This window comes from Aspergillus flavus, chromosome 1, assembly GCF_009017415.1.
Source record: "Aspergillus flavus chromosome 1, complete sequence".
In the NCBI taxonomy this organism is placed as follows: Eukaryota; Fungi; Ascomycota; class Eurotiomycetes; order Eurotiales; family Aspergillaceae; genus Aspergillus; species Aspergillus flavus.
In genome coordinates this window covers 140,603-165,091 of record NC_092406.1, presented here as the reverse complement: position 1 = coordinate 165,091, position 24,489 = coordinate 140,603, and the positions used below count along the sequence as shown (strand labels likewise).

Sequence of the window (24,489 nt, the reverse complement as noted above, 5' to 3'; positions counted from 1 at the left end):
GGGCATGGGATCATCAGGGGTTGATCTGATGTTACGTCTTGTGTCGCACAAATGAAGGGTATATTGTTCCAGTCGTCCTTTGTCTACACCCCAGAAGGTCGTGGCGACATGTCTGCTACTTGCCGCCAAGAACCGACGGCAATACACGGTTTAATTGGGGATATCTCGTGTTTCAAGGAGGATTGTGGAGATTTAAACGAAACGTTCAGTAACATTCAACTCTGTAAAGTATTTATCTTGAATGAAAAGCATTCATGACGGACGAATGTACGAGTACCCCATCGGGTAACTGACCTCCATCAAATGGGAGAGACATCTGTGAGAAAACGAACAGACACAGAGAGAGAGGAGAGCATCCGACGCAAGGCAGCAGACCGGATGAGTCCCGAAAATTTATCCCAGCTGGGATAGAAGGAAATCGCTGGCATCACCAGTATCAGAAAGGTATGAGAAGTGCGGCGGTGCCACAATCAGTGTTCCCAGGCAGACAAGATCTCCCACGGCGCAATAGACCTTGACTTTATCTTTGGGAAAGTTGGCAATCTGGCCTCTCTCTTGAGCGTTGCGTGTGTACCCGAACAGTACAACGCCTTTGATCTTGTCCTGCACATCTGCGGAAAGGCGCTTAATAGCCCCATTCATGACAGCTGTTCCTTGGCTAGAGATACCATTAGTGTGAATGAAACAACATTTCGGATAACCTAGACAAACCTGTAACCCCCGGCAACGATCTGCGTATCGGGGCACTTGGAAACAGCTTGTTCAAACAGTCCTTGTGCCTCTGCAATGGCAGCTTGGGATGTTCCCTCTGGCAGAGCATTTGATGGGAGATCCGCCGTATATCTGGGTCCGACACCCTGGCAGGCAACATCGCCTGATCTAGCCAACTTCAACCGATTGCAGACCGCAGGGCCCGTTGAAATGCCCTGGGTTTATGAGTATTTTCACGTAAAGCATAGGGGACTTGAACTCACCAGAAGGCCTGGCTCCGTGGAAGCCCGGGCAAAGATAAACGTAATGGGCTTGCAAGGGCCATCCCGCAGCTCATCCCCACCAGTCACTGATCGGATTGTTAGCATGCGTGCGACGGAGGGGTTCCTTCTCTAACATACATTGGCGGTCCTGGAGGTCCACCGGGCTTGCCACTGCAGTCGCAGCCAGTGCAATGACTATGTTGCGGAGATGCATAATGAGGAAAGTGTTTTAGAAAGCGGGCTGTGTGTGTGCAATTCGAGTGCGATGCAGTCTGTATAGTCATTCTTCCTGGGGCAAAGCAGCCATCTTTATAGTAATTGCATTGCTCACAGCATCCAGCACGTATGCCTCGGTATATTGTCCTGTTTGATACACATATAGTGCCTAGCTTTCCTGGCAGACACCGTGCGCGGGAATCAGTGATTTGGATAGGTCAACTGCAACTGCAACTCGGAATGCCAGTGAGACAAATGATTCTCTCCCAGCTGCCGAGACTTGTATGGTCGACTTTTGACCTATGATATCCATGATCAGAAACAAAGTACCGAGGAAGGCGCGTTAAAGTTTCTTGGGTTGGGTCTCTTAATCAACCTGATCAGCATCCATAGGTGGAGATCTGGGGTTCCCGGTGGATCTATCAATCTAAATTAATTTGGCTTCCTATGAAGAACTAGCACACTACACTCACGGCACGCTTGTCCAGACTGCAACATCGGATGGTGGTCCGTACTTCAATGAGGATAGTGAGCTTCTGGAGTTTCCGATTAGAAAGCGGGGTCTCGTATCTTCACCAGCATCGGCATGCATTCCAAGAGAAGAAGGCCTCCTCAGCCAAGACCGATACCACATTCAATCTGCGGATGAGAACTCAGATAATGAGCGTCCATGAGAACGCGTCCCTGGTTATTGGGAAGTTCAAAATTCCATGTTCATGCCAGAACCCCCTCTGCTGTTAACAACAAGTGCTATGAGAAGATGACACATATTGTAGTGTAGCTGCAGCCCAGAATCCGAGGCTTGGACATATAGCGGGGTAGCAGTCCGTCAAGGACTTGCAGACACTAGCGCATATTGGACCCTGTGGCTCATCTTGCCTTATGGATTGCGGGGCAATAGCAAGGAGTCTACTAAGCCCTCTTGTCTGTGTAATATTCCAGGGTCTGAGAAAGAAGATTTTATAATAGTGGTGAGCGGAATAAAAGAAGACAGACAGGATATAAATATATCCACACCATAGTAGCTTGAAGTTAGTATGCAAGTTGTCTAGTGATGTTATAATTTCAGGTGATACTCAAGGGACCTCCTAGAAGCAGACACTCACCTTGTTATGTAGGCAAAAGTCCCTGGTCTTATTGTTGAGACTTCGTTCCTAATGCGAGCTCACTGATGCCAAGCATGCTATGGAGATGATTCAGCCTCAGGCTGCAAGGCGGCAACAAATGCCTTAGGCGTCTAATTACGGACCATCCTTGTTCCGGGCCAGTCTCATTCCTCTTTTGTTTCTTGACCTCACAGCAAAGTATTGGCGTTGCTGGGTTCTGCCCGAGCCACAGTGGAGGCGTAAAACAGCACCCTGGCTTTGTTGACTGTAGGCTTGACATGGTAGATTCCTACCGCTCTGTGACTTCGTACAAATATAGAGCCTCGTAGCTCGAGCAGGTGGAAGATATCCGGTCGTTGTATCTTGGATCTGTCGGGTTGGTACTGTTGAAGGGTGCGCGCGCTGCAGAAGATCACCTATGATCTGGGGCTCGTAATTAGAAGAGATGTGCTTGGAAAGCTGCAAGCATTCAACCCACGTAGTAGTACTTCGTAGGGTGGATATTTACAGGCATAGCTTATTAGTTACGTTCGGAAGATGAGGTTATATGATAGTGTAGGACTACGATGGCGAGTGTGGGGAATGAACGAACAGGATCCGGATCGAACTGTGACACTGTACAAATGATAGTGGAAGAGCCGGTAAACAACGGCAGTTATTAGACAATGATCCTACGCACACATGCTTCAGCATCGAATCTGAAAGCATGTATCATGAGGGAGATTTGCATATACGGAGAAGTTCAACACGGCATGCAACTTTATATTGCCTATGACATATCTTGGCTAAAATGAGGCGATACAAAAAGCGACAGAATCATACATGCTCGTGGATTTCTCGGCGTTGGTCCATCCCGTTAACTTGTTCATCCCATCATACCCAGTACTCATTCGAACAAATCTTGGCAACCGCGGGATCGAACCGGAAATCAGAGGCAGGGAAGAAGTCGAGCCGGGAATAGGACAGGTGCTCTGTAGCACATTGAGTGTCGTTCCTTAATGCTGTAGAAACGAGTAAGTCTGGCTGTAATGTAAGTATGAAAGGTGGAAGGATATGGCTACTTACGCTGCAGGAGGAGCAGGAGCAGCTAGCGCAGTTACCGCTGCAGCAGTTGCAAGAGCAGGGAGACATTGTGTTGGAGTTGGAAAGTTTGGAGAGGTTTCTCGAAGTGGCTTTGTAATATGGATTGAAGGCTTTGATGCTTGTGTGCGATATGTGATTGCGATGATGGAAGAAACTGAACTGTCGACGGCAGAAACGTCCTATTTATACCTTTGGTTGTCCTGATCTAGAGGCCTGTGCAAAGTGAGATAAATGGCTTTACCCGCTAGAACCGCAGAAAAGGCATTGTGCATCGGGATAGCGCATCGGCCGACGGAGGCACTAGGCTTTCATGGCGGCGTGGGGGAAGAGGCAAGTCTCCAAGCCTCGTTGTCAGTGCTTTGATCATACAATGACATGCTGTGGAGTTGGATCAGGTAGACTGTGACAGGGATGGTATAGCCTGATATTTCCAGCCGACGTAGGTAGGTTTCAAGACACCATGGTTGCCCCACTCCGTGTAGGTAGCATACGTGAGTAGTGCGCCTCCCATTGTCCGCGAGGAATGAGGACCGGCATCGCTGATATTGGGATCCCACCTTGCATCCAAGCCTAGATGAAGCAAATACAGAGGCCAAAACCAAAGGAAAGGATCCAACTGACTTGACCACGTCCTTCAGATGGCATTCTTATACGCAAATACAGATGAGGACCTTGGGAATTTGAGCACCTTGGGAGCACTTGCGTGGGTCATGAGAACCCCTATTTCCTACATTCTGCTACCCTGTGTGTGCCTTCTAATGCAATAATTTTCTTTTCTGCGAGCTAGTCCATTACTTACAGAGAAACGCACTAAAGGAAGCGAAACGCAAAAAAGAAAAATCCTTTCCTGTAATCATACGGATTGCCCGATTCGCAGACGTTAGCAGCACCCACAGCAGAATACTAATCACCCACGCAGGGGAACTGCTAAAATCGCGCATCTCACGATTCAGCTAGTAAGAGGAATAAGGCCCAATGGGATAGGTCGTCGTCGTCGTTTATCTGCCCCCACCAGCAGGTCAAAGCAACAGGACTTTGGAATCCTCCACTCAATAGGAAAAGAGTAGGACCTGCTCACGCTCTTGCCTGATCAGTACCTGTACTCCGTATTATTGATAGAAATGACAAATATATAACTAGACTGATGACCCCTGTGGTAAGACACTGATAATTCTTCGACCCACCCGAATATTGGTATTGGTGTAGGCAAGGCATGATTGACTGCGGCAGCGTCGGTAATCTTCCCTAAGGAGGCATCCGGTTCGCTACGAGTCGGTTAATTTCATGTAGCCAAGCTTAAAACATGGTCTAGTCAGTGTTATTATACGTAGTCTGTTCTCAGGTCGCCCACGGACAAAGACTTCCCGCCACCCGTGGAAGCAAGTTTGCAACTAATGCAAGCTGGGTCCCACTGCAGGACGGAAGCCTAGATGAACATTGAGTATGACTGCCTGTAGCTCGTGTGAAGTACCGAGTCTGCACGCGTAGTGTGATCTAGTGAGCCCGGCGTATGCGCATGCATCACCCTCTGTGCCAAGTGTATGAAGCTACGGCGTCTCTGAGCAAGAAACAAGTGATTGGCGGTGTTCTGCGTAGCCCCCACGCTGCTAGAACTAAGAATATGCAAGGCTATTACATATTTCCAACGTAGAGTAGGCAATTTCGGTCAGCTGTATCAGTGAGCGTGGCATTTGGCGCATATCTGTCTCGTGGTAGCTTATGCATATGACCACCTAACGAGTGACTCCACGGTGAAGCCTCCCCTCGTGTCTTCTACAATCCTGCTGGGTCGCGGACTTCATGCGAAGTGTGACGATAATGTACCCACACCTTGGATGCCTGCTCGGATTAGCTTGTCCATACCTTCCTTTATGAAGGTCCAGCAAACCTTCCACATTGAATCTCCTTGGCTGTTTTCTGCTTTCATTTTCTTGTCTGATCGGTGCCAACAGGACTATTTCTGTCTTCGTTTTCTTTCTTTCTCTTTGTGAATGGATATTGGCTACTCAAGGCCTTCATTACACTGGGTTATGTGAATGTGCGCCTTGCCTCGTTTTCATCCTTGACAATTCATAGTTTCTTCTGTCAACGAATCTCGGAATTTAGATGTAAATGCTGAATGAAGAGTCTTACGTATGATGTAGTTTGACAAATGATAGATAATGATTGTGTTTATGTAGCTAGCTGTACAAAGCATTCCTTCCCATGGACTAGGCGTAGGGTTGCTCACCCACCACACCATGGAAAGTACAGACAAAACAAGATTATTAAATCAGACACATGGACTCTGAACAGGATGACCGGTGGGAGATGCAAATAATTGCACAGCCACACATTGGAGAGAAGAGAAGAAGACTGGGAATCTGGACAACGCAGAACCGATTTCCTGCGCCACTATGCCACCATGCGAAACATTTTCTAGGCCCACTTGCCAAGAAGTGCCATTATACCAACTCCCCAAAGCATTGAAATTACCATGAATGTCAGTCGCTTGTTGTCCTGCGTACGATGGGGATCGAAGAGGAAATCGCGAGCCAGCAATTCGACCAACCCGGTGTAGATAAGGATACCAGCGGAGATGGCGTCCAAAACCCCCGAGACAACATTCGCGGTATACGAGCCTGAGTTGTAGGTTGTTCGCACTCCGAGTCCGATCGCGATGGAAATTGGAGTGGTCAAACCGTAAAGCGTGCACAGAATCCAGGGTAGCCAGCTGCCTTTGCGGAAGGGAATCGCTGACATGCGGGCACCAATACCCAATCCCTCAAAGGACTGGTGGAAGACCAGGACCGGGTAGAGAGTGGAAAATTCTTCACCTGTAACACCGAGGTTCAAGCCGATAATGACCGAGTGGAAGATGACGCCGAACTCCAGGATCAGGAAGGCGGCGATCTGCTGCTTGAATGACCTCTCTGACAGCGAGTCATTGACAGATTGAGATTCAAGCTGGGCTTCCTTCTCAACAGGAGCTTGGTTAGCCACTGCGGTAGTACGCAAGCTGTTGTCCGTTGCGCTGGTCATGATCGGCTCCGGGTCCTCTCGACAGATTCCGTACTTGACCTCAACATATCGCTCCGCGCCAAAGTCGAGAAGGAAGATTCCGACGAGAGAGGCAAGGACGATGGCTGGGCACCACGAATAGTCCGCCCAGTGGCCGGTCATGCCAACGCAAGATGCCGGTCCTATTTCATCATATGCGGGATCCAAGAGATGGATAAAGGCCGTCGCCACGATGACGCCTGCGCCGAAGTACCGTGCGAAGAGGTAGACGTATAGTGGGATGTGGAGCCGGGGAGCACGCTTGGCTAGCACTGGGAAGAATGTAACAGCGGTTGAGACAATGAGAATCACAAAGATCGCGGATATACGCGCGCCTAAGCGCCCATCATAGTCGTTCTCCGAGGCATTGAGGTAACAGATGATCTCTGCCGGGTCTGCGGTGTCGAGATCGACGTTGTTGGGATCGAATGACATCGTGAAAGGGATTGAGCGTGTAAGGAAAATTCCAACGTGCTTTTTCTGGCTCGAATCGCGCCGGGAGGCCGGGTTTTATAGGACGAATTAGGGCATCTTGGTGGGATACCTTGCGAGCAAATGACTCCCATGGCGAGGCATCTGAACCACTGGCAGGGACCATGGAAGCCGAAATTACTACGCTTTAGTCACCACATGGTGGCAAGCTATTCATAAGCGAGAGTGGTACGGTGAGAGTGTCTGAACCGGCGTGTACCGCCGTCAATATTATTTGATGACGGGGCCATATTGGGCAGGCAGCTAGAGGCAGCTAAAGTTCATACTACTACGGTCCTAATTGATCGATAGCATGCTCGTCCCGAAATTGCATGCCATCTGAGTGGAGTCGTCTGATGATGCATGTCCATGCCCTGGTCCACTATGGGAGCAGAGTGGATCTTTCGGGTAGTATCCGGACGGTCTGTTCGAATCGAAGTCCAGGCGATATGGACATTTCCCCAGGGTCCCCAAAGTTGTTTCAGTTTCTCCACCCACCTTTCTAAGTTGGTTTTCGATTCGCCTGTTCTTTGTCTTTGCTTGTACCAAGCAACTCTGGGCAGGAAACAAGCAAAAAGGCCAAGTCAAGGAAATGTCGTTCAAGATTTCGAGTAAGCCCTTAACCGAGGCTCGCCATTCGCAACATACAGCCGTTGAGAGGAACACTGAAAATGTTTGCTTGGCCGGTACTATAGAAGAGTGTAGACAGTAGAAAATCTAACTGATAACTAACGACTTCGAATTTCATTTCCGAGACCGGTTCAGGATAGTCGAGATCCTCATTGACATATCACGAGCGATTTCTCGGCCGGAATTTCGTTAGCATATCAGCGACAACCGCGACTAACATTTTATTTATGAAATACGAGGACGGAGCATACTCCGTAGTGGTATTAGCTCAGTGTCGCAGCCTGCAAATCCATGGTCGAGCAGGACATCCTTCCCTCAAGTTACTCTTATGCATAGTCGAGTAGAAGTAGGAATTAACCGGGATTAAACAGTTAGCATGTGACGAGCGATAGGGAAATCGAAGAGGAACAAAGGAAAGAAGTGGATGAAGGGGTTTTGTTGTCGTAGTGCTTGGATGAAGGTTGGCACTAATAGTAGGCTGTTAGGGCTCAAGCTCCAGAGGCGATATAAGAGAGATTAATATTGATGCATGGGTGTCACATGACACGAGACACGGCCTGACGGCCTGACAGGACAGGCTGTCAACTTAGCAGTTGAGATGCTGATGCTTCTGTAGCAGTTCCAAATCCATCGGAAGGATCAGCAGATCTCCGACATCACCACCTTATGTCCACTACATTTCACCTTTTTCCGTTATTGCCGCCTGAAATTCGACACTACATCTGGCACCTCTCCCTCACCCATGCTCGAGTGATTCGTATCTCGTGCGACCGGGGTATCCTTCCCACGTCGCGGCGATATGCTCGCTGCTTTCGTGCTGACTACCCCAATCCACCTCAGCTACAAGTGAATACGGAGGCCCGTCATGTGGCGCTGCGGTTGTATGCCCCTTACTTTCGGACGAAACACAAGCCTCATAGCTGCATCTATTTAAGCCCAGACCAGGATGTTGTGCATCTGCACGAGGCAGTGTTAGCATACCTCAGCTCGGTGGAGAAAGCGGCCCTCCAACGGCTGATGATCGACGTTCACGACTATGGTTCCTTTGGCTCCTATTGGATGGATAGCTTGTGTGGCATGGAGCAATTGAAGGAAATTGTGCTGGTAGTGTTGCCAGGCGCCTTGTCTCCATATGGAGTATATGATCAGTTACCCGTGGAAGACAGTGAGATTGTTTGGTTGCTGAAGGCTGCCTTCGTTGAGGGTGCCCGGACAAGCCCGGGGTGGGCGATGCCGCGCGTCAAAGTCATATCGCATGAAGGAGCAGCGATGGGGGATATCGTTGTGACAGCGGATGATCTGGAGATCAATTGAGGCCATATGTTTCCCGGGAGAGCCGAAAGCGACAGTCCAAGCGAAGGGTAACGAAACAATCTGACCACATCCATTGGAAGATGGTGGATCATCCCTGCTCGATGCGGAATACGGACGCACGGGGCTCGAGTGCCAGTGTTTCTCTGGAATGTGGGGACCGGATGCCGGAAATGATATACCTCCTGCGTACAACGTCTGGTCTATCTGTTGATTCTCACGCTTGGATTAAAGCTCTGTATCGGCTATACTCGATTGATAACAATGAAGGTGATTATTGTTGGAGGTGGTATCGGTGGCCTCGCGACTGCGATTGGGCTGCGTCGTGCTGGTCACCGCGTCAAGGTAAGAGGAAAGCTGTTCATGTCAATCATATAGAAGACAGGCTCACAACCGGTCATTGGGCTGGCAGATATTTGAACGGTCTTCGTTCCTCCACGAAATCGGGGCAGCTATCAACATCTGTCCAAATGCCGCTCGGGTTCTCTCACACTGGGGATTTAATGTTGAACTAGCCCGCGTGGTGACCGCACGGCAGTCTATCGTAGCAGCTGGAAGCTCGCTCAAACCATTGGCGGAGGTAGACTGCTCAAAGTGTGATGAGGTTTATGGTGCAACGTGGCTGCTGGCCCATCGAGTCGACCTGCATTCGGAGTTACAACGTCTCGCTACAGCTCAAGAGGGACCTGGAATACCGGCGGATATCGTCTTGAACTCAAAGGTCGTTGGATACGACGCTTCTGAGGGATATGTAACGCTGGCCGACGGGTCTGTCCATGGAGCGGATCTCATTGTCGCAGCGGACGGAGTACATACATCCGCGATCCATCATGTTAATGGCCGCGCAACACGGCCAGTTGCCACCGGCTCAGCAGTGTTTCGCTTCCTGCTCTCAACCGAGGAGTTGCCAGACGATCCTAGTCTAGAGCCACACTTTGGTGATGGTCTTATGAGGATTATGGCTGCGGAGGGTGTGAGGCGGTTGGTTTGGTATCCATGTGCTAAGTAAGACTGCCCTGGCTTGCTGTTTGGCACCATCTCATGCATTGACTGATGGTATTGCGCAGTAACACGGTGCAAAACTTTGTGGGAATACACCCAGATCAGCATACTAACGGTCACGAACAAGAATGTCAGTCTCTTCCGTGCTTGCATTTTCTGTCCATTGTGGCTGACGACCAATGTCATAGCCTGGGATCGGTCCGCCAATGTTGATGATGTTCTGGCGCAATACCATGACTTCCATCCTAGCATTCTAAGCATCATTAGGTACTGTTGGATGGTCGCTTTTTTATTTCCAATTCTAACTTTGTGTACAGGAAGGCGACAAATATCAAGCGGTGGCCACTCCTGTACCGAGAGCCCGTGCCAACTTGGAGCCGTGACCGTCTAGTTCTTATTGGGGACGCAGCCCATCCTATGTTGCCTCGTATGTTCTGTTGAGCTAGGATGGGGGAAAAATCATCTCTAACCCGGTGTTTTAGACCAAGGCCAAGGTGGTGCCCAGGCTATCGAGGATGCAGGTGCATTGAGTGTGATCTTCACCCAGTTGCCCACTGAACCCACAGCAGATGAGATCCGCGACCGTCTAGCAGTATTTGAACGGGTCCGCATCAAGCGCGCGTCGGCGATACAAGTCACATCAAATGTTGGACAGGACGAAGCGTGGAAGATCCGGGAACACGCACAGAAATATATGCCAGAAGGTGTCGATGTGCCTACCTCGCCATCCGAGTTCATGGAGCATAACTTCCGTTATGACGTGCTCCAGGATAGTCGGCAGCATCTCGAGGCCTTCTTGGTGAAGAGCTAGAATCAAAGAGGTTGCGTCTCCGATGCGCTGGATGTGAAAGCAGCCAGCTACACGAACCTCAACGGTTCATAGACCCATCAGTAGTAGCCCAGTTGGCGGTCTATATTATCCTTCATTCGTCTTTCTCTTCTTCTTCAACGGGCTTCTCTCTGGTGTTGACTTCTGATTCATCATCAACCACTCTAGACCTGAACACAATCTAGCCTGTTGTGCACTGGCTCATAGTAAATCCTGCAATTTTCCTCCACGTCAGTGCTGACTATTGAACACATTTTCCAGTAGGTAGGAGAGACGATTTCCTACAGGCATAGGCTTGCGTAGGCTGGTATAATAGAACATAAATGACTACTGCGGGCTGGGCATCTAGCTACTACTATATGTTAGACTTAGGAGACGAGTCCAAACCCCCATTACCCCAAAGATTTAACCCCGTCAATCCTCCATCAACCAATAGATCGCTTCCCGTGACAAACACCGCATCGCTGGAACACAGGAATGCTACCGCATTCGCAATGTCGGCCGTCGTTCCCATCCTCCCAGCAGGCGTTCGGTCAATAGACTCCCGAAGCATAGACGCCGCAGGCCCCTGCAGCTCCTCTTTCATCATGTTGGATAACACCACCCCAGGACTAACCGAATTGATCCTGGCACCTTTGCTTGCCCACAAGGGCGCAGACGCCTGGACGCGCAGGATATTTGCTCGCTTTGAGACCGCGTAGGCACTCGTGCGGGAACGCTGGTCTGTACTCTCAGCCACGGAGTCGAAAGCTCCTGCAGGGAAGTCGGGATGCTGCAGCAAAGTTTGCAATGGGGCAGTCGCAAGGTGTCGTTCGAAACCCGGGGAGAGGGAGCCCTGAATGCGGTGCCCGGCTGCGCTGGATATGGCGACTAGAGAAGTACCGGCTGTCGCTAAGGGGTAGAAGGCCTCGATCAGATTCGCCGTGCCAAGTAGGTTAACGTGATAGATTCGGCTGGGAGGAGCTTGATTCATGGCCACGCCAGCTGTATGGACGACCACCCTTATCGAGCCAAGCCCAGCGGCGTGTAACGCGAGCTTCTTGACCGCGCTGATGTCAGCCACGTCTGTCTGAACACCTTCCACGTTGTGGCCTTCTTCGCGAAGGGCGTGGACCGCCCTCTCCAGCATAGTTTGTGAGTAGTCGGCCAGGATGATAAGGGAGCCGCTGCCCACGCGGCGTGCAATGGCAATGCCCATGCCTCCACAGCCAGTAACGACCACCACGTCCTTTTCGAGGGCCATGTTGGGTGAAAGCAGTTTGTGGAAAGCAAGAGGAAACAAATCGGTTGGGGGAGGACAGTCTCAAGACTGGCACGGCACGGAGCATCATCTACCTTTCCACGTTGGAATTTATAAGCGTAGAGAATACGTGGGGTCCAAAATTGGTATAGAAATAGTGCATGTTATTGGTATGGAACAGGACTGTAGACCCACTGGCCCGCGTCAGATTTCCTTGGATATCACTTTCTAGGAATGGTGGTCAGCATAAGATCGAAAAAACAGGGAAGCAACACCGACACTTACAAACCAACAGGTGCGAGGATGGATTCTATAGCACAATCAAGGTCACAGATATCCTTCTATATCTATGTCCACACGGCCTTGCCAAGGGGAAGACGTGCAGGTAAATGCGATATGGGTATTTGCCAGGCTTTTGTCTCCGTCTATCAAACGGGTCTATCGAATTAATACATGGTGGATCGCTGGTCTATATTACATATAATACATGATTTATTTCCATTTCCACTCCGAGTTTCGGTGGATGAAATAGTCCTTGCTCTGAATTGCCTTGCGAATTCCCCAAAGCCCACCCAGGGGCCAAATGTCGCGCAGTTTGCGACTCCACGACTCGCTGCGCTCCTTCCGATCGGCCTCGACGTCGATGCGCACCTTATCATACACACTGGGCAGGGTTTCCGCGTTGTACTTCCGTCGCAAGCCATCGTACCAGTCGCGATCGTAGATCTTCCAAAACTCCTCCTGGCTATAGTATGTGTGGGCATAGAACCACTTCATGCCGCCCAACTCCCGTAATCGCCGCTCCAGGTCCCGATTCGCGGCGACAAATGTATCCGGATCCTTGGGTCCGAATCCCCATACACCAATGTTCAGCATCTGGCCAGGCGTGAAGCCTTCACTCTTCACCGTGGTCTCATGCGGATGGAATGTCGGCGCGGGACTTTGCTTTAGCGGACAGAGCCACAAGGGCCAAATGCCCAACTTCTCGCTTGTGTAATCGATAAAGGACTCGGCCGTGGAGTATGGCAGCGCCAGATCCTGGATCATATACCGACTCGACTCCCCACTGGCATGCAGCGCCTTGTACAGCATCCGAGTATGTAAGAAGTCATCCAGCCACCAGCGCGTGAGTCGATTGAAGGGGAAATGGAAGTAGTGGAAGGCCGACCGTCCCACCCAGAAGCCGGCCCGATCGTAGCGGAAAAGATACTCGGCTAGTGGAATGTAATCTGAGACGGGGCCCTGCGTCGCTCGCGTCTTCTCCTGCACATGGAGATAGTACCACGGGTCCCAGGCATGACTGAACGTCTGCACCTGGGCCGCCGAGGGCAACTCGTCGGTCATCTCACCCGCGACCACTACTCCGTGTTCCGGCCCGTAGACGATCCCATCGACATAATCATTCCGGTCGTTCAACGTATGTTCGTGTACTGAATGTACCGAGTCCCTGATACTCCGCTGTGGATGGTATGTGGCCTTGACGAACTTCTTTGCCTCGATCAACTGCAGCTCGATCAGGGTCGTGACGCCTAAACTGCCTACCGCACCGGCGGCGCCGTGAAAGAGATCCGCATTTTCACTCTCCGACGCCTTTACCACACTGCCATCCGCCAGGACCATCTCCACTGAATGGATCGTCTTGTCAAAGAACCCGTATTTGAAGCTGGAACTTTCTCCGGCCGTGCCCGCAAAGCCGCCGCCTGCGGTGATCCCTGGGAATTCCATCACGACCGGCGGTACCAGTCCGTATTTCATGGTGGCTTCCACCAGTCGGTCCATCGGGACATTGGGCTCGACGAGCGCCCTTCGCGTGGTAGGATCAACGTGTAACACATTGCGGAGGTCGCCAATGTCGACTTCGCGGTCTCGGCGGATCGGTCGCGTGCTGTTGGTCGAGCCGTGGTTGATTCGGAAGGGTTCCTTGCGTTCGTAGAAGCCCCGGATACTGTTCGCGATCCGCGAGACCGCCGTCTTATGGCGTGCCAGCCCCATGGCGGAAGAATTGTGCTGCTGGTAGTGGTCGCACTTTTTTTCTGGAAGTTGTTGGACGGTCGCATTTTCCCGCCAGCAGCTGGAGCTGGTGGGTCGGGGAAAGGCGGAGAGCGTTCGGGCCCACCCGGAAGGGAGGACATGGAGACATCATTGGTGAACGAGTCGGTGTATTTACAGTCAGTGACTAGGAGTCAAGATACTGATTCTAGTGATGGCAAGGACGCTTAATTGCTTGAAGTTGAATGCTTATGAGATATGTCGATCTTGTTTAGCCATGACCGCCTTCCCATTGTAGCCATACCAGGCCGATCATCTTTAAGTATATACTGGACATACTGAAGTATCGCTCCTTAGGGTTATGCCTCTCAGGCTCAAGATACCATGCTCGATGATCTTGTTAACTGCTCAGATGGTCTCTGCATGGCGACAATTTCGAAATAAGTTCAGCTGAAGGAACTATCAATCTTAAGTTTCGAATACTGTGTCTTTATAGTTCAATGAAATATAACATTCTATTCTAGGTAAACAAGAGGGCCGATTTCATACAGGATAAACACTCCAGACCCATCCCGTAGTCACACTAGGAACCCCAGCTCAGTAAGCGCAGCTCTCAAGCATCAACTTGCTCTGCCTGCTGCCGCTTAAACCCAAACATTTGAATCATTTCCGTCCAGAACCCTGGGGCGGGACTGGTGAACGTCGCTTCGTACGAGTCCACAATGGGTCGATCCCATACTAAGTCGATATCCCTTGGTTTGAGTATTTTCGTCCGGTGAGCGAGTTTCCAACCGAAATACAGAATGGGGGCGATAAGCTGCATGGTATAATTCTGGAAGAAAACCTCCACACTCCACGGCGCGAACGCGGTATACCCGTAGAAGAGCAAGACCAGGACCATACATACCGCACCGATGTAGGAGCAGTACGGCTGAAAGTAGCCGTAGTACGGGAAGGTCTTTCGGTCAATGCCTTGTGCTTTGCATGCTCGGTGGAACTGGATGTACGTGATACATATGACTAGATAGTCAATGAGGGCACCGGCCGTAACCAAGTTGACTAACCATGTTAACACTTGTGACGAGTTGTCGGATAGCTGCAGGAAAGACAGGAATGGAAAGCAGATGACGATGAGGAAAGCGTAAATAGGGACACCGTTCTTCGTCTTGCTCAAGACTTTAGGTGCTCGGCCGTCGAGGGCCATACCGTAGAGGGAACGAGTGGCGCAGTATGTGAGGGTATTGCCCGCAGAGAATACCGACGTGATAAGTAGGGCATTGACGAGGTCGGGCAAGATGCGGATTTTTAAATTCGACATGGCGATGACATAGGGAGAAGCGCCACCTCCTTTCTCACTGCTCTCACCAGCAAGAATAGCTTGCAGAGTCGGGTCGTTCCACGGAAGCACGATACCGACACACAGGGCACCGAGAGCAAAGAATAAACCAAACCGCCAATAGATGGTTTTAAAGGCCGCCTTCACAAAGATCCGAGGGCGTTTGGCCTCGGCAGCGGCCATTGCTATATACTCGGGCCCAACAATGCAGAAAGCAGCAGACCAAACGGCAGCCAGGAAGCCCTCAAAACGACCTAGACTACCGGCAGTTCGATGCTCGGCAAAGGGACCTGGATCGCTCCAATAACGAAAACCGTACGCATCGTGAGCCGGGTTACCACCAACCATGGTAACGAAGGTAAAGAAAAATAGCAAGAAGATCAGTAAGACCTTCCCGGAGGAGAGCCAGAACTCGGCCTCTCCGTACGCCGCGACGGCGAGAGCATTGATAGCACTATTGAATGTTCAGCTTGGGTTCTCAGTGGGGCCAGTAACCCAATAAACATCACACAGGGGAGTATGTTTGGCAGAATATGTTACAAAAGTCGCTTTGGGGGAGTGTGGAAAGGCCGGGCAGGAAGAGGGTAGTCGCTCTGGGGTCATACGCAAAAAGAACTATACACGCCGCACAGACGGCGGCGACCGGAATATCGTCTCTCCAATAGCTTAGGATCAGGTTGATGGCGGTTATCTCGAAGGGGATCATGAGAGCTTCGTAGAGGAAGAAATTCCACCCGACCATGAAACCGAGGGCGTCATCCACCCACTTGCCAGCGAGACGGATGAAGCCACCCGACACAGGATGCAGGACTATCATTTCCGAGAGACAATTGTTGATACACGCGAGTACTCCACAATACAGAACGTAGGCAATGAGCAGACTGGCTGGGCCACCCGCCGCGAGGCCATTGCCGATAGTGACGAACAGGGCCGTTCCGATGGAGCCTCCAATGGCGATCAGTTGAACATGTCGGTTTTCGAGTCGTCGTTGAAGACCTTCCCCACTATCAATTTGGCCGTCTTGGACATTCGTCTCGGCCAGCTGTGGGTCCTCCTTCATCTTCAAGTCAAGATCCGCTTCCATCGTGTATGTACGTTGGTTGTCGCACTGGGCAGGGGGAGGTCGAAAGAATACAAGTTAACAACCCAGCAATCGGTTGCATATCAGCGATGAGTCCGGTTCTTAGGAGGATTGTAGATAGAAACCTGGAGATTAAATACTCTGCTCCCGCTTTGGGCCTCATCGCTTCAGGGTCACTTCCGCGACGTCATGACTGCCGATCTATCTGTATACTACCTTGGCTCCCTTGGCTCCCATGGCTCTGATACGAAAAGAGACCCGGCAATCAATTGCCTCAACAACAGATTGCGCAAGATCTAAATGCCTTGGCGATTCTCCCCCGCAACTCTGTTGTTGAGGCCACTTTGCATCCCCGCTTCCGATGTTGAGCAACAGGCATGTTGTAGATGTCGCTTAGGGCTAGAGTGTGGAGAACGTCACCTGTTACCCCGCGTTTGAACCACACGGGTCTTCCTTATCTTCGGCGATAACTTCTCCAAACCCACTACTATTTAGTCTAACTTTAGCCCGACATAGTTCACCCTAATCCGTCCGAAAGAGGAAACCAAAATGAGAGCACTTTCGCACCTTATGGATGGAAGAGAGTGGAACCAAAAAGTCTAACACTTATCCATGCGTTGAGCCCATTAAAGTTCTCAACAGCTCCGGTGGGATGACCATTTGCGATAATTTGAAGGATTACTCTATGCCATGGTGATTATAATGTACCTCTACATGAGTTAAACACCTCATTACTTCGTTCTCCATCTACCCCAGTACGATGTCTGCATGCGAAGAAGAACACACCATGATCCACACCGGAGTGTGTATTTGTAAAGGAGTCGGGTTCACCGTTAAAGGTCCCCCGGAGGATGTGTTCTGCTGCTATTGCAGTGACTGTGCGATTGGAGCCGGGGGACCCTGTCAGATTGTGAGTGGACGATATGGTTATTGCATCTTTCAATTGCAAACCCCCCTTCTACCTGAGGCTGCGTATCCTATGCTTACGGCTGCAGACAGCAAGCTATGCCTCGTCCAACGTCACCATTCACGATCCGGACGTTCTCCTTACCTGCTACACGATCACAGAGGGCACTATAAGCGGTCGTGCGAAGGAAAAGCATTTCTGCAAGAGGTGTGGATGCACAGTATTTACCATACCTTACAGCCTCGACCGCCAGTACATCGTCATAAGACCAGTGCTGATCGAAAACGGGTAAGACGTGATGGCTCTCCAGGGTTCAATACATTACTGACTTTTGCGAAGCCTCGAAATCTACAAGCCAGGGCTGGAATGTTTTGCAAAGCGACGTCCTAGTTACTTTGCAGGGTGCCAGTCAGCCAAGGAGTACGACATCATGCCGACAGATGCTGGAAGCTCGGACACGAAGGGATAAAGTATGGTAATCATTCATTCTTTGCTGTGACTGCATGCCACAATAACAAGCTGATATCTCACAAGAGTATGCGCACAGACTCCACCCAAGACTGAGATCGATGCGCCCATCGAGAGTTCTCAACGAGCACCGAGGCGAGTGCCACATCATATTTCCAAGATCATCACATACAATGGTCCAGATACCAGTCCAGCAACCACAGTGGACGGCGAATGGCTAAAACCATAATCCACCGGCACCATGTGGCGAGGCGTCCTACACTTTTGCTTTTACATCCTCCACCTCTGTCGCCTCTGCGATAACCTTTCCATCAGCATGCATAGCCTCTCCTAAATATGGCACCTCGTTCCATGTCTCACTGGTGCATGGAATGGGGAACGCCTTGGCCAAGGCCCAATATATCGCAGCAGCCACCAGGAATCCTGACAGATAATTGATGTTGTAGATGTATTCCGCGGCCACCGGTACCTTTGCACCAACGGCGCCAGCAAACCCAACGATGTTGATTAGGATGCCGCATATGTAGGCCGTATAGCCCCTCCAGGAGACACCCCAGGTTCCATAATACGGGCCGTTTCTTTCTGCACTATAGAGAGCTTGGAGTTCGAGGTAGCCTCGACGGGCCAGGTAGTAGTCGCTGATCATGACCCCGGCGATCGAAGATAGGAATACCGAATAGGATGACAGGTAGACCGTGAATTTGTTGGAGGAAGCTACCAGGTTCCACTATAAGGTTTGTCAGTGATCTGGTGTAATCCAAGGGAGGGGCGAATGGAATTTGAAATCATAATATGAGTCAAGAGAGACGGTGAAGATGCATACCGGGCACATCGCGAGGCCAATAGCTGCACACACATAGGCTCCTCGGCGGATGGTGCAAAACCTAGGGAGTAAGGCCGAGAGATTGGTTCCAGCGGATACGGAGTTGGCTGCAATATTTGTTCCCAGCTGAGCCAATGCAAAGCCAGCGGCAATAACGAACACGCCGAACCGTTCCGCCGAACTGGCATCCTCCAAGAACATTCCTAGCAGAGTGAGAGGGTTCCAGACCGCTTGGCCGAAGATCACCGACGAGGATGAAGTAACCATGATTCCGATAAACGAGGTTACAGCAAAGCCTACCGGAATCGTGATCAGTTGTGGCCATACCGCATCGTTTGGCTTGGCTGCGTATCGGCTAAAGTCAGGATTATTGATGATTAAAGCAGCGAAATTAGCAATGCAGTTCATAATGCTCTTCACAAACGCCCATGCCAGTGTACTTCCTTGTGCAGTATTGGGCTGATGGATGATAGGACCCAGTCCATGAGCGCGGACAATCGCCCAGACGAAGAAAGCAATCGCGCAGGCGGGTGAAAAGTAAGCTTTCGCCGTGAAGAGATGTCGGATCTTATAGATAGGAAACCAAAGAGCTGGCAGCGACCCCAGCCAGAACAGAAAGAAGCTGGTGAACTCCATGGTGGTTACGCCTGAACTGGCGGGGATATTATTGGGGATATTCACGTAGCTGGGCCAAATGGCCTGGATCATCAGAGTCACACACTGCCCTAACCCAGAATTCGTCATCATCTGGCAAGAGAAAAGAATCGCATAACATACCTCCAAGATATGTCTGTTATAAGAAAGTGGTTAGAGAAGAGCGTTGGCGATCTGCGACTCAGCACATACCTGAACGCCATACCAAATTACAGCCATGGCCGCGCGATTTAGAATCGGCCAGAAGGAGCCCCATATGCCAAAGGATGCTCGGTTGGCTACTGCGAACGGAATGTGGTAGATGGTTGCAATGCGGCCCATGGCAATCACAAAGATGCCCGATATTGTATAACCGATCCAGACGCAGAGCCAGGCCTGCCACCAGGATAGTCCATCCACAATCATGGACGAGGTGATCATCCATGTATTCTAGTACATTGAAGGATATGAAGTTAAGAACTAATGCATGGATTGCCCTGATTGGATTGCTCTGGGGTATTAACATACAACATTCAACGAATCTGCAATCCAGAAAGCTACGAAGTTCAGCCATCTCCATTGGCGGCGCTCTGGCTCGACTGCAAGGTTTATCTTGATGTATCAGTGCTTCATTGACAAGGTTTCCGCGCGCTTTATGAAAGCATGTGTTAGAATCTATTTGATTGTGCTAACCTGGCCTTAGATCTTCATTTGTTAACATCAACTCTGCCGTCGTCAGACCGGGCTCTGTCGGCACCTGCAGTATATTGATGGACCTTTTTAGCAGTGACATTGTTGTATGTCATGGAACGTTTCGAAGGGGTGATGAGGGAGAAACAGAAGTCTGCAGTGAGGCCTGGCGCACCACACGTTATTTGAGGGTGCCAGGAAATGCGTGCCAACATACTGGTCGATTGATACCCCGCATTATATGGAGACAAAGACAAAGATCAGCATCAATCATTCAGGATCCACCCCGCAGACGGCCGACGCCGTAGTGGAAGCTAAATCAGAACCCCTAGAACCGAGGCTAGTATCATCAATAGGGAACCATTCGCACAAATCCCAGACCGCCATTGAGGGGAGAGTCCAAATCTCAGGAGAAAGAGCTCAAGTCTCTCTTCAACCCCAATGTTGATCCCTCCTGCCTGCAGTGGCTTTCATATCAAGCCGTGGAAGTTGGTCTGAAGCCGACTGAATCGATTGTTCGGGACTAACCTGGAATGTAGGGTGGCCTCAGGCAGCAGAGCACCCTCTCTCTTTCTCTCCTTACATCGAACTTTCACAAACACCTACAATGGTTTCTTATTTCTCTATCTCAAGCCGCTCTTTGTCCAGAACATTGTTATTTTCTGCCAAAAGTTGTCGGGGAAGAATTGTTTGATCGGTTCTATCTATATGATCTTACCTCAGGAACTATCTGACCAAGAAGTATATAGGTGCCCAATTTATCTAGAAATGTACGGTTGATATAGATAGTATATCTCTAGATCTAATATTGTTCAAAGTTACAATAATTTCTCATTCAATTGTATTCTTATCTTTAGAAGTATGAACGCCGTTGAACTTTATTCTTTCTTGCATAGTAATAAATATATCAATATAACCAGTTGTTTAACTATTTGCCATACGATATATCTCATGAAATCCATCTTGTTGGTTCTGAAGCTGTCGGGGACTTTATGACCACCTTCCTAACTAGGAAGGTCAGGTGTGCATCATTGCCCTATTTTGTCCGCCTTGCGCAATGTATTGAAGCCATTGTCGATCGACGACCCAGACAATCTCGATGGGATATTATTCTGTCTTGTTTATTATTTTCTCGTTTCCCGCGCCCGCAAACCTGCTCGCTGGTTGGATTTAGACCTTTACTCTACCCCTTCAGCCAGTCACCGGAAGGATTGTCGCGCCCAGACTATGACTCTGGGTGACAAAGGAAGGGTTTATGATGAGTACTGAAGAAAGAATTATGGACAGCACGCAGCAAGACGAGATCTGTTCCCTCTCAGCACAAGATCGGGAAGATACCCCTATGGTACGTCGCGCCTAGCTTTCCACGACGACAGGATTAACCCGATGCCGCCCTAGAAATGGTCCTGGCTTCGCAAGCACCTGATCTTGATTCAGTGCAGTTTCCTCGCGGTCTGTCCCGGTTTCACCAGCAGCATTTTGATCCCCGGAACCAATGCGGTGGCCCTCGAATTGGGAATCCCTCAACAAAAAGCGACATATTTCATCGCCGTCCACGTCCTCTTCCTCGGACTCGCTCCGTTCTTCTGGATCGCCTGTATGAAGGCATACGGCCGCCGTCCAATCCTGATTACCAGCACATTGTTATCTTGTTTCGCGGCGCTGGGCGGAGGGTTCGCGAAGACAAATGGAGGTCTGATGACTGCCCGTGTTTTCCAGTCCTTTGGCATCTCGGCGGGGTTCGTCCTTCCCGGCGTGATTGTGGTGGATATCTTCTCGGAAGAACAGCGTGGTCGCAAAAATGGGATTTGGGCGCAAATGGTGTCGATCGGGGCTCCGCTCGGTGGAGTGATCGGCGGGCCTGTGGTGCGCTATGCTGGCTGGCAGTGGACCTTGTGGCTCACTGCTATCATGAATGCCGTGCAGTCGATCGCTTTCATCTTGACTTGTCCCGAGACTTCATATCGACACCGCACATCCGGAAATGCGAAGCTACGACTGCAACAAGTGCTAGAGCCATTTTTGATTCTCCAAGCTCCCCATATCGTCTTCGTGGCGTTCGCGTATGGCGTCACCTTTGCGATTGTCTCTGTGGGATTGGCCACGATTGTGCCAATTGCACTTGAAAAGATATACGGATTTGGCGCCGTCGCACAGGGTCTCTTTTTCTTGGGCCCATTGGTTGGAGCCCTTATTGGCGAACAGCTAGCTGGCCCAGGGAGTGATTGGGTCATGAAACGGGAGCGGGGCAATGCTACTGTTGGAGATGTCGGTGGAACCGCGCAACGGTTGGAGCGTCGACTGATTGTCGGTCTTCCAGGATTTCTGATCGCCGTAGCAGGCATCTTGATCTTCGGTCTGACTTTACAATACCGCACACATTGGATGGGGCCATGCATGGGCTTTGCAGTGGCGAACTTTGGCCTTCAGATGGTGACAACGCCATCGAAAACCTATTGCGTGGACTGTTTGCCTTCTCAATCGGGCTCAGTGCTTCAGCTCATCAATACTGTGCGGCAGATTATTGCTTTCACAGTACCCTTTTGGAGTCCCAATCTGGTAGAGCATCTTGGATATGGACTCGGGTATGGAATCGAAGCGATCATTTTGGCGGCTTTCTCCGTAGGCTGTGTCCTGGTCCTCTGCTGGGGCGGACTTTGGCGAAATAAACGGTCAATTAAAGGGCTGGAGGATACCTCATGATTTACGGAAGAGGCTTGAATATATCGATGGATATAGCGAAAAATTCGATTGCAGAAAGAGTGCTTCAGGACCACCATTGCGCCAAATCAAGGGTCTCTTAACCCTAAAGGGGTTGTATATACCAGTGACAAGAATTATAGGCTCCAGAAACATCAGCTATTGACGTATTGAACAACTTGCGATTCCAAATGCACCAGCCTCTGTCGAACGAAAATTTGCATTTCTTGACTTACAGTTGACATATGAACCTAATGGGTTGTCCTTCATCCTCGAGACCTAGTGCAAGACGGGTACCACCAGGAAGAATAAAATTTCTCCAGTCGCTCCCAGAGGAGATACCTTCTTCCTGATCGGTGCCAGGCTTTAGCATGCCTGATCCCTGGTTAACGAACTCCAGGTAGTCCCGACGACATTTGTTGATCAAATCCCGGCTGATGAGGCCTTTCACCTATGTGATATTAGGATGGCTGCCTCTTGATATTTGTTAATTCACCAGACTCACCCATAGAACGCCATCTTCGTTGAAACATCTTCTTAGCTCCTCCAGTGAGATGTTCAGTGTGGAGGGTTTCAAGCTCTTCACATCCTTAATTGTTCCCCCATACGCCCGAAGATTCAACCTTTGTTCGACGGACTGAACCAGTGTGGATGACATGTTTGCTGCCGAAGCCTGTGTAGTGATGTTTTTGCTTCAAAGCAGATTGACCTTTCGCTTTCACTCTCATCACCTTTATACTTTCCAAGGACATTTTGGTCTGTCGCAACTATTAACCGATTTGAATCTCTATCCCCCAATTTCCCTTTTGGGCAAACGAGATGGTTCCCCGGCGATTACCGAAAATGGCAATTCCTTCGGCTCCGTGGAGGCTGTTTGCACTGTTTGATGAATTCCCGCATTCGGACGTGAGGGCAAAGGAAATCAATTGACAAGCATCACGAAATATCCCCTATATGGTTGATCCTCCTGTACATATGGTCAAAAATGTAGGTTGAAAGTGAAATATTGAAGAATAGTTGCCGAGGTCGATGGTACAGCCTGAGTGGACTGTACGTACTAAGTACGAATTAAAGTACTATCTGAACAAATGTTCGATGTCTATGCATCACAGATTATATATTTTGTTGAGATACCATATCACCTACTTTGATTCGGAAAGTGGTTGATAGAATACATGCCCAACGTAAATCTGAAAGCAAATAACTATCCTGCGCACCCAAATTTCAATACTACACAAATCTGTGGTGGTGTTGTAGGCTATCTATGCTCGTTCAAGACTTTCAGGTGGCCAACGTTCTCTCAAATCTCAGAAACCCGGACATTGTCCGCGATGGCAAACGCTCGGTGATATGACCAATTGATGTCAAAGCGCGCTAGTATCTCCACAATTAGATCAACCATGCTCTGGACGGACTAGTGTACTTCTTAGTGCTCCGTATCAACCAGATGTCACTTGCTGGGATTGATTTCCAATTGTTTTTGTCGGCGTAGACCGAAGCTAAACCCAATCCAGGGGGTTCAAGGGTGATGCAAACACGGCAAACAGTATGGCCAGGGAAAGTCTGTTCAACCTCCTAGTCTTCTTTCTCTCTAGTATCGCCATCAGATTCCAGAAGCGAAGCCCACACTAACGACTGGCCATACTGGTCTCGAACCACTACTGCATGTCACACGGACTAGACTGGTAAAATAGGAGAAATGAGGCCCAAAAAAGAAGAGTCACTAGCTCACTCGAGCGTAGTTCGTCTATGTTTGTCCAGCACGGGTCAAATCTAACCCTATTTCAGCAAAAGAAGTCTATCGTAGCGCGCGAGCTAAAGCTTCATGGCGACTGCTAGACCCTGGCAGGGTTGAAACCCTGCCAATCACTATCAGCCTCTGACAGGCCCTCAATGCTACCATGTTACATGAAGCAATTTTAACATCGCTTGGCGAGGTCATGAGGCTCGAGTTGCCTTTG

At 50.0% G+C, this 24,489-nt stretch overlaps 12 protein-coding genes across 12 annotated transcripts; 4 read left to right on the top strand and 8 right to left on the bottom strand.

Moving 5' to 3' along the window:
- Nucleotides 1–161: 161 nt before the first annotated feature.
- F9C07_1000767 (putative cutinase 1) lies at nucleotides 162–1,372 on the bottom strand. The gene is made up of 4 exons (XM_041289113.2): nucleotides 1,113–1,372; nucleotides 975–1,060; nucleotides 712–926; nucleotides 162–658 (listed from the first exon to the last, which is right to left on the bottom strand). Exons 1-4 carry the CDS (start codon nucleotides 1,186–1,188, stop codon nucleotides 394–396), a joined length of 642 nt encoding a protein of 213 aa, XP_041141784.1. The 5' UTR covers nucleotides 1,189–1,372; the 3' UTR covers nucleotides 162–393.
- Nucleotides 1,373–3,169: 1,797 nt separating this feature from the next.
- F9C07_51 (uncharacterized protein) lies at nucleotides 3,170–4,024 on the bottom strand (the record flags this gene model as incomplete). Its single annotated transcript, XM_071511305.1, has 3 exons — nucleotides 3,170–3,297; nucleotides 3,871–3,949; nucleotides 4,001–4,024. The coding sequence occupies 3 exons, from the start codon at nucleotides 4,022–4,024 to the stop codon at nucleotides 3,170–3,172; spliced, it is 231 nt and encodes a 76-aa protein (XP_071365391.1).
- Nucleotides 4,025–5,797: 1,773 nt separating this feature from the next.
- On the bottom strand, nucleotides 5,798–6,853 carry F9C07_50 (putative zinc-iron transporter; the record flags this gene model as incomplete). Its single annotated transcript, XM_041284446.1, has 1 exon — nucleotides 5,798–6,853. The coding sequence occupies one exon, from the start codon at nucleotides 6,851–6,853 to the stop codon at nucleotides 5,798–5,800; it is 1,056 nt and encodes a 351-aa protein (XP_041141785.1).
- Nucleotides 6,854–8,185: 1,332 nt separating this feature from the next.
- Nucleotides 8,186–8,833, top strand: F9C07_49 (uncharacterized protein; the record flags this gene model as incomplete). The annotated part of the gene is made up of 1 exon (XM_041284461.1): nucleotides 8,186–8,833. One exon carries the CDS (start codon nucleotides 8,186–8,188, stop codon nucleotides 8,831–8,833), a length of 648 nt encoding a protein of 215 aa, XP_041141786.1.
- Nucleotides 8,834–9,094: 261 nt separating this feature from the next.
- On the top strand, nucleotides 9,095–10,643 carry F9C07_48 (putative salicylate hydroxylase; the record flags this gene model as incomplete). Its single annotated transcript, XM_041289129.1, has 6 exons — nucleotides 9,095–9,175; nucleotides 9,243–9,835; nucleotides 9,898–9,962; nucleotides 10,021–10,099; nucleotides 10,150–10,259; nucleotides 10,315–10,643. The coding sequence occupies 6 exons, from the start codon at nucleotides 9,095–9,097 to the stop codon at nucleotides 10,641–10,643; spliced, it is 1,257 nt and encodes a 418-aa protein (XP_041141787.1).
- A 373-nt stretch (nucleotides 10,644–11,016) lies between these two features.
- On the bottom strand, nucleotides 11,017–11,904 carry F9C07_47 (dehydrogenase with different specificitie; the record flags this gene model as incomplete). The annotated part of the gene is made up of 1 exon (XM_041284456.1): nucleotides 11,017–11,904. The coding sequence occupies one exon, from the start codon at nucleotides 11,902–11,904 to the stop codon at nucleotides 11,017–11,019; it is 888 nt and encodes a 295-aa protein (XP_041141788.1).
- A 217-nt stretch (nucleotides 11,905–12,121) lies between these two features.
- Nucleotides 12,122–14,198, bottom strand: F9C07_1000757 (FAD-binding protein). Its single transcript, XM_041284447.2, has 2 exons — nucleotides 12,181–14,198; nucleotides 12,122–12,125 (listed from the first exon to the last, which is right to left on the bottom strand). The coding sequence occupies exon 1, from the start codon at nucleotides 13,891–13,893 to the stop codon at nucleotides 12,394–12,396; it is 1,500 nt and encodes a 499-aa protein (XP_041141789.1). The 5' UTR covers nucleotides 13,894–14,198; the 3' UTR covers nucleotides 12,122–12,125; nucleotides 12,181–12,393.
- A 305-nt stretch (nucleotides 14,199–14,503) lies between these two features.
- F9C07_2060167 (amino acid transporter) lies at nucleotides 14,504–16,310 on the bottom strand (the record flags this gene model as incomplete). Its single annotated transcript, XM_071508642.1, has 4 exons — nucleotides 14,504–15,680; nucleotides 15,738–15,774; nucleotides 15,848–16,171; nucleotides 16,223–16,310. The coding sequence occupies 4 exons, from the start codon at nucleotides 16,308–16,310 to the stop codon at nucleotides 14,504–14,506; spliced, it is 1,626 nt and encodes a 541-aa protein (XP_071365390.1).
- Nucleotides 16,311–16,788: 478 nt separating this feature from the next.
- Nucleotides 16,789–17,899, top strand: F9C07_1000673 (Mss4-like protein). The gene is made up of 4 exons (XM_041284462.2): nucleotides 16,789–17,217; nucleotides 17,303–17,502; nucleotides 17,554–17,684; nucleotides 17,762–17,899. The coding sequence occupies exons 1-3, from the start codon at nucleotides 17,068–17,070 to the stop codon at nucleotides 17,681–17,683; spliced, it is 480 nt and encodes a 159-aa protein (XP_041141791.2). The 5' UTR covers nucleotides 16,789–17,067; the 3' UTR covers nucleotide 17,684; nucleotides 17,762–17,899.
- Nucleotides 17,900–17,938: 39 nt separating this feature from the next.
- On the bottom strand, nucleotides 17,939–20,582 carry F9C07_2248557 (uridine permease/thiamine transporter/allantoin transport; the record flags this gene model as incomplete). Its single annotated transcript, XM_071510046.1, has 5 exons — nucleotides 19,832–20,582; nucleotides 19,667–19,737; nucleotides 19,352–19,588; nucleotides 18,506–19,252; nucleotides 17,939–18,409 (listed from the first exon to the last, which is right to left on the bottom strand). Exons 1-5 carry the CDS (start codon nucleotides 19,929–19,931, stop codon nucleotides 17,939–17,941), a joined length of 1,626 nt encoding a protein of 541 aa, XP_071365389.1. The 5' UTR covers nucleotides 19,932–20,582.
- A 501-nt stretch (nucleotides 20,583–21,083) lies between these two features.
- On the top strand, nucleotides 21,084–23,964 carry F9C07_2278542 (synaptic vesicle transporter; the record flags this gene model as incomplete). The annotated part of the gene is made up of 2 exons (XM_041289130.2): nucleotides 21,084–21,173; nucleotides 21,227–23,964. 2 exons carry the CDS (start codon nucleotides 21,084–21,086, stop codon nucleotides 22,529–22,531), a joined length of 1,395 nt encoding a protein of 464 aa, XP_041141793.2. The 3' UTR covers nucleotides 22,532–23,964.
- On the bottom strand, nucleotides 22,761–23,186 carry F9C07_41 (uncharacterized protein; the record flags this gene model as incomplete). Its single annotated transcript, XM_041284448.1, has 2 exons — nucleotides 22,761–22,979; nucleotides 23,034–23,186. The coding sequence occupies 2 exons, from the start codon at nucleotides 23,184–23,186 to the stop codon at nucleotides 22,761–22,763; spliced, it is 372 nt and encodes a 123-aa protein (XP_041141794.1).
- Nucleotides 23,965–24,489: the final 525 nt, after the last annotated feature.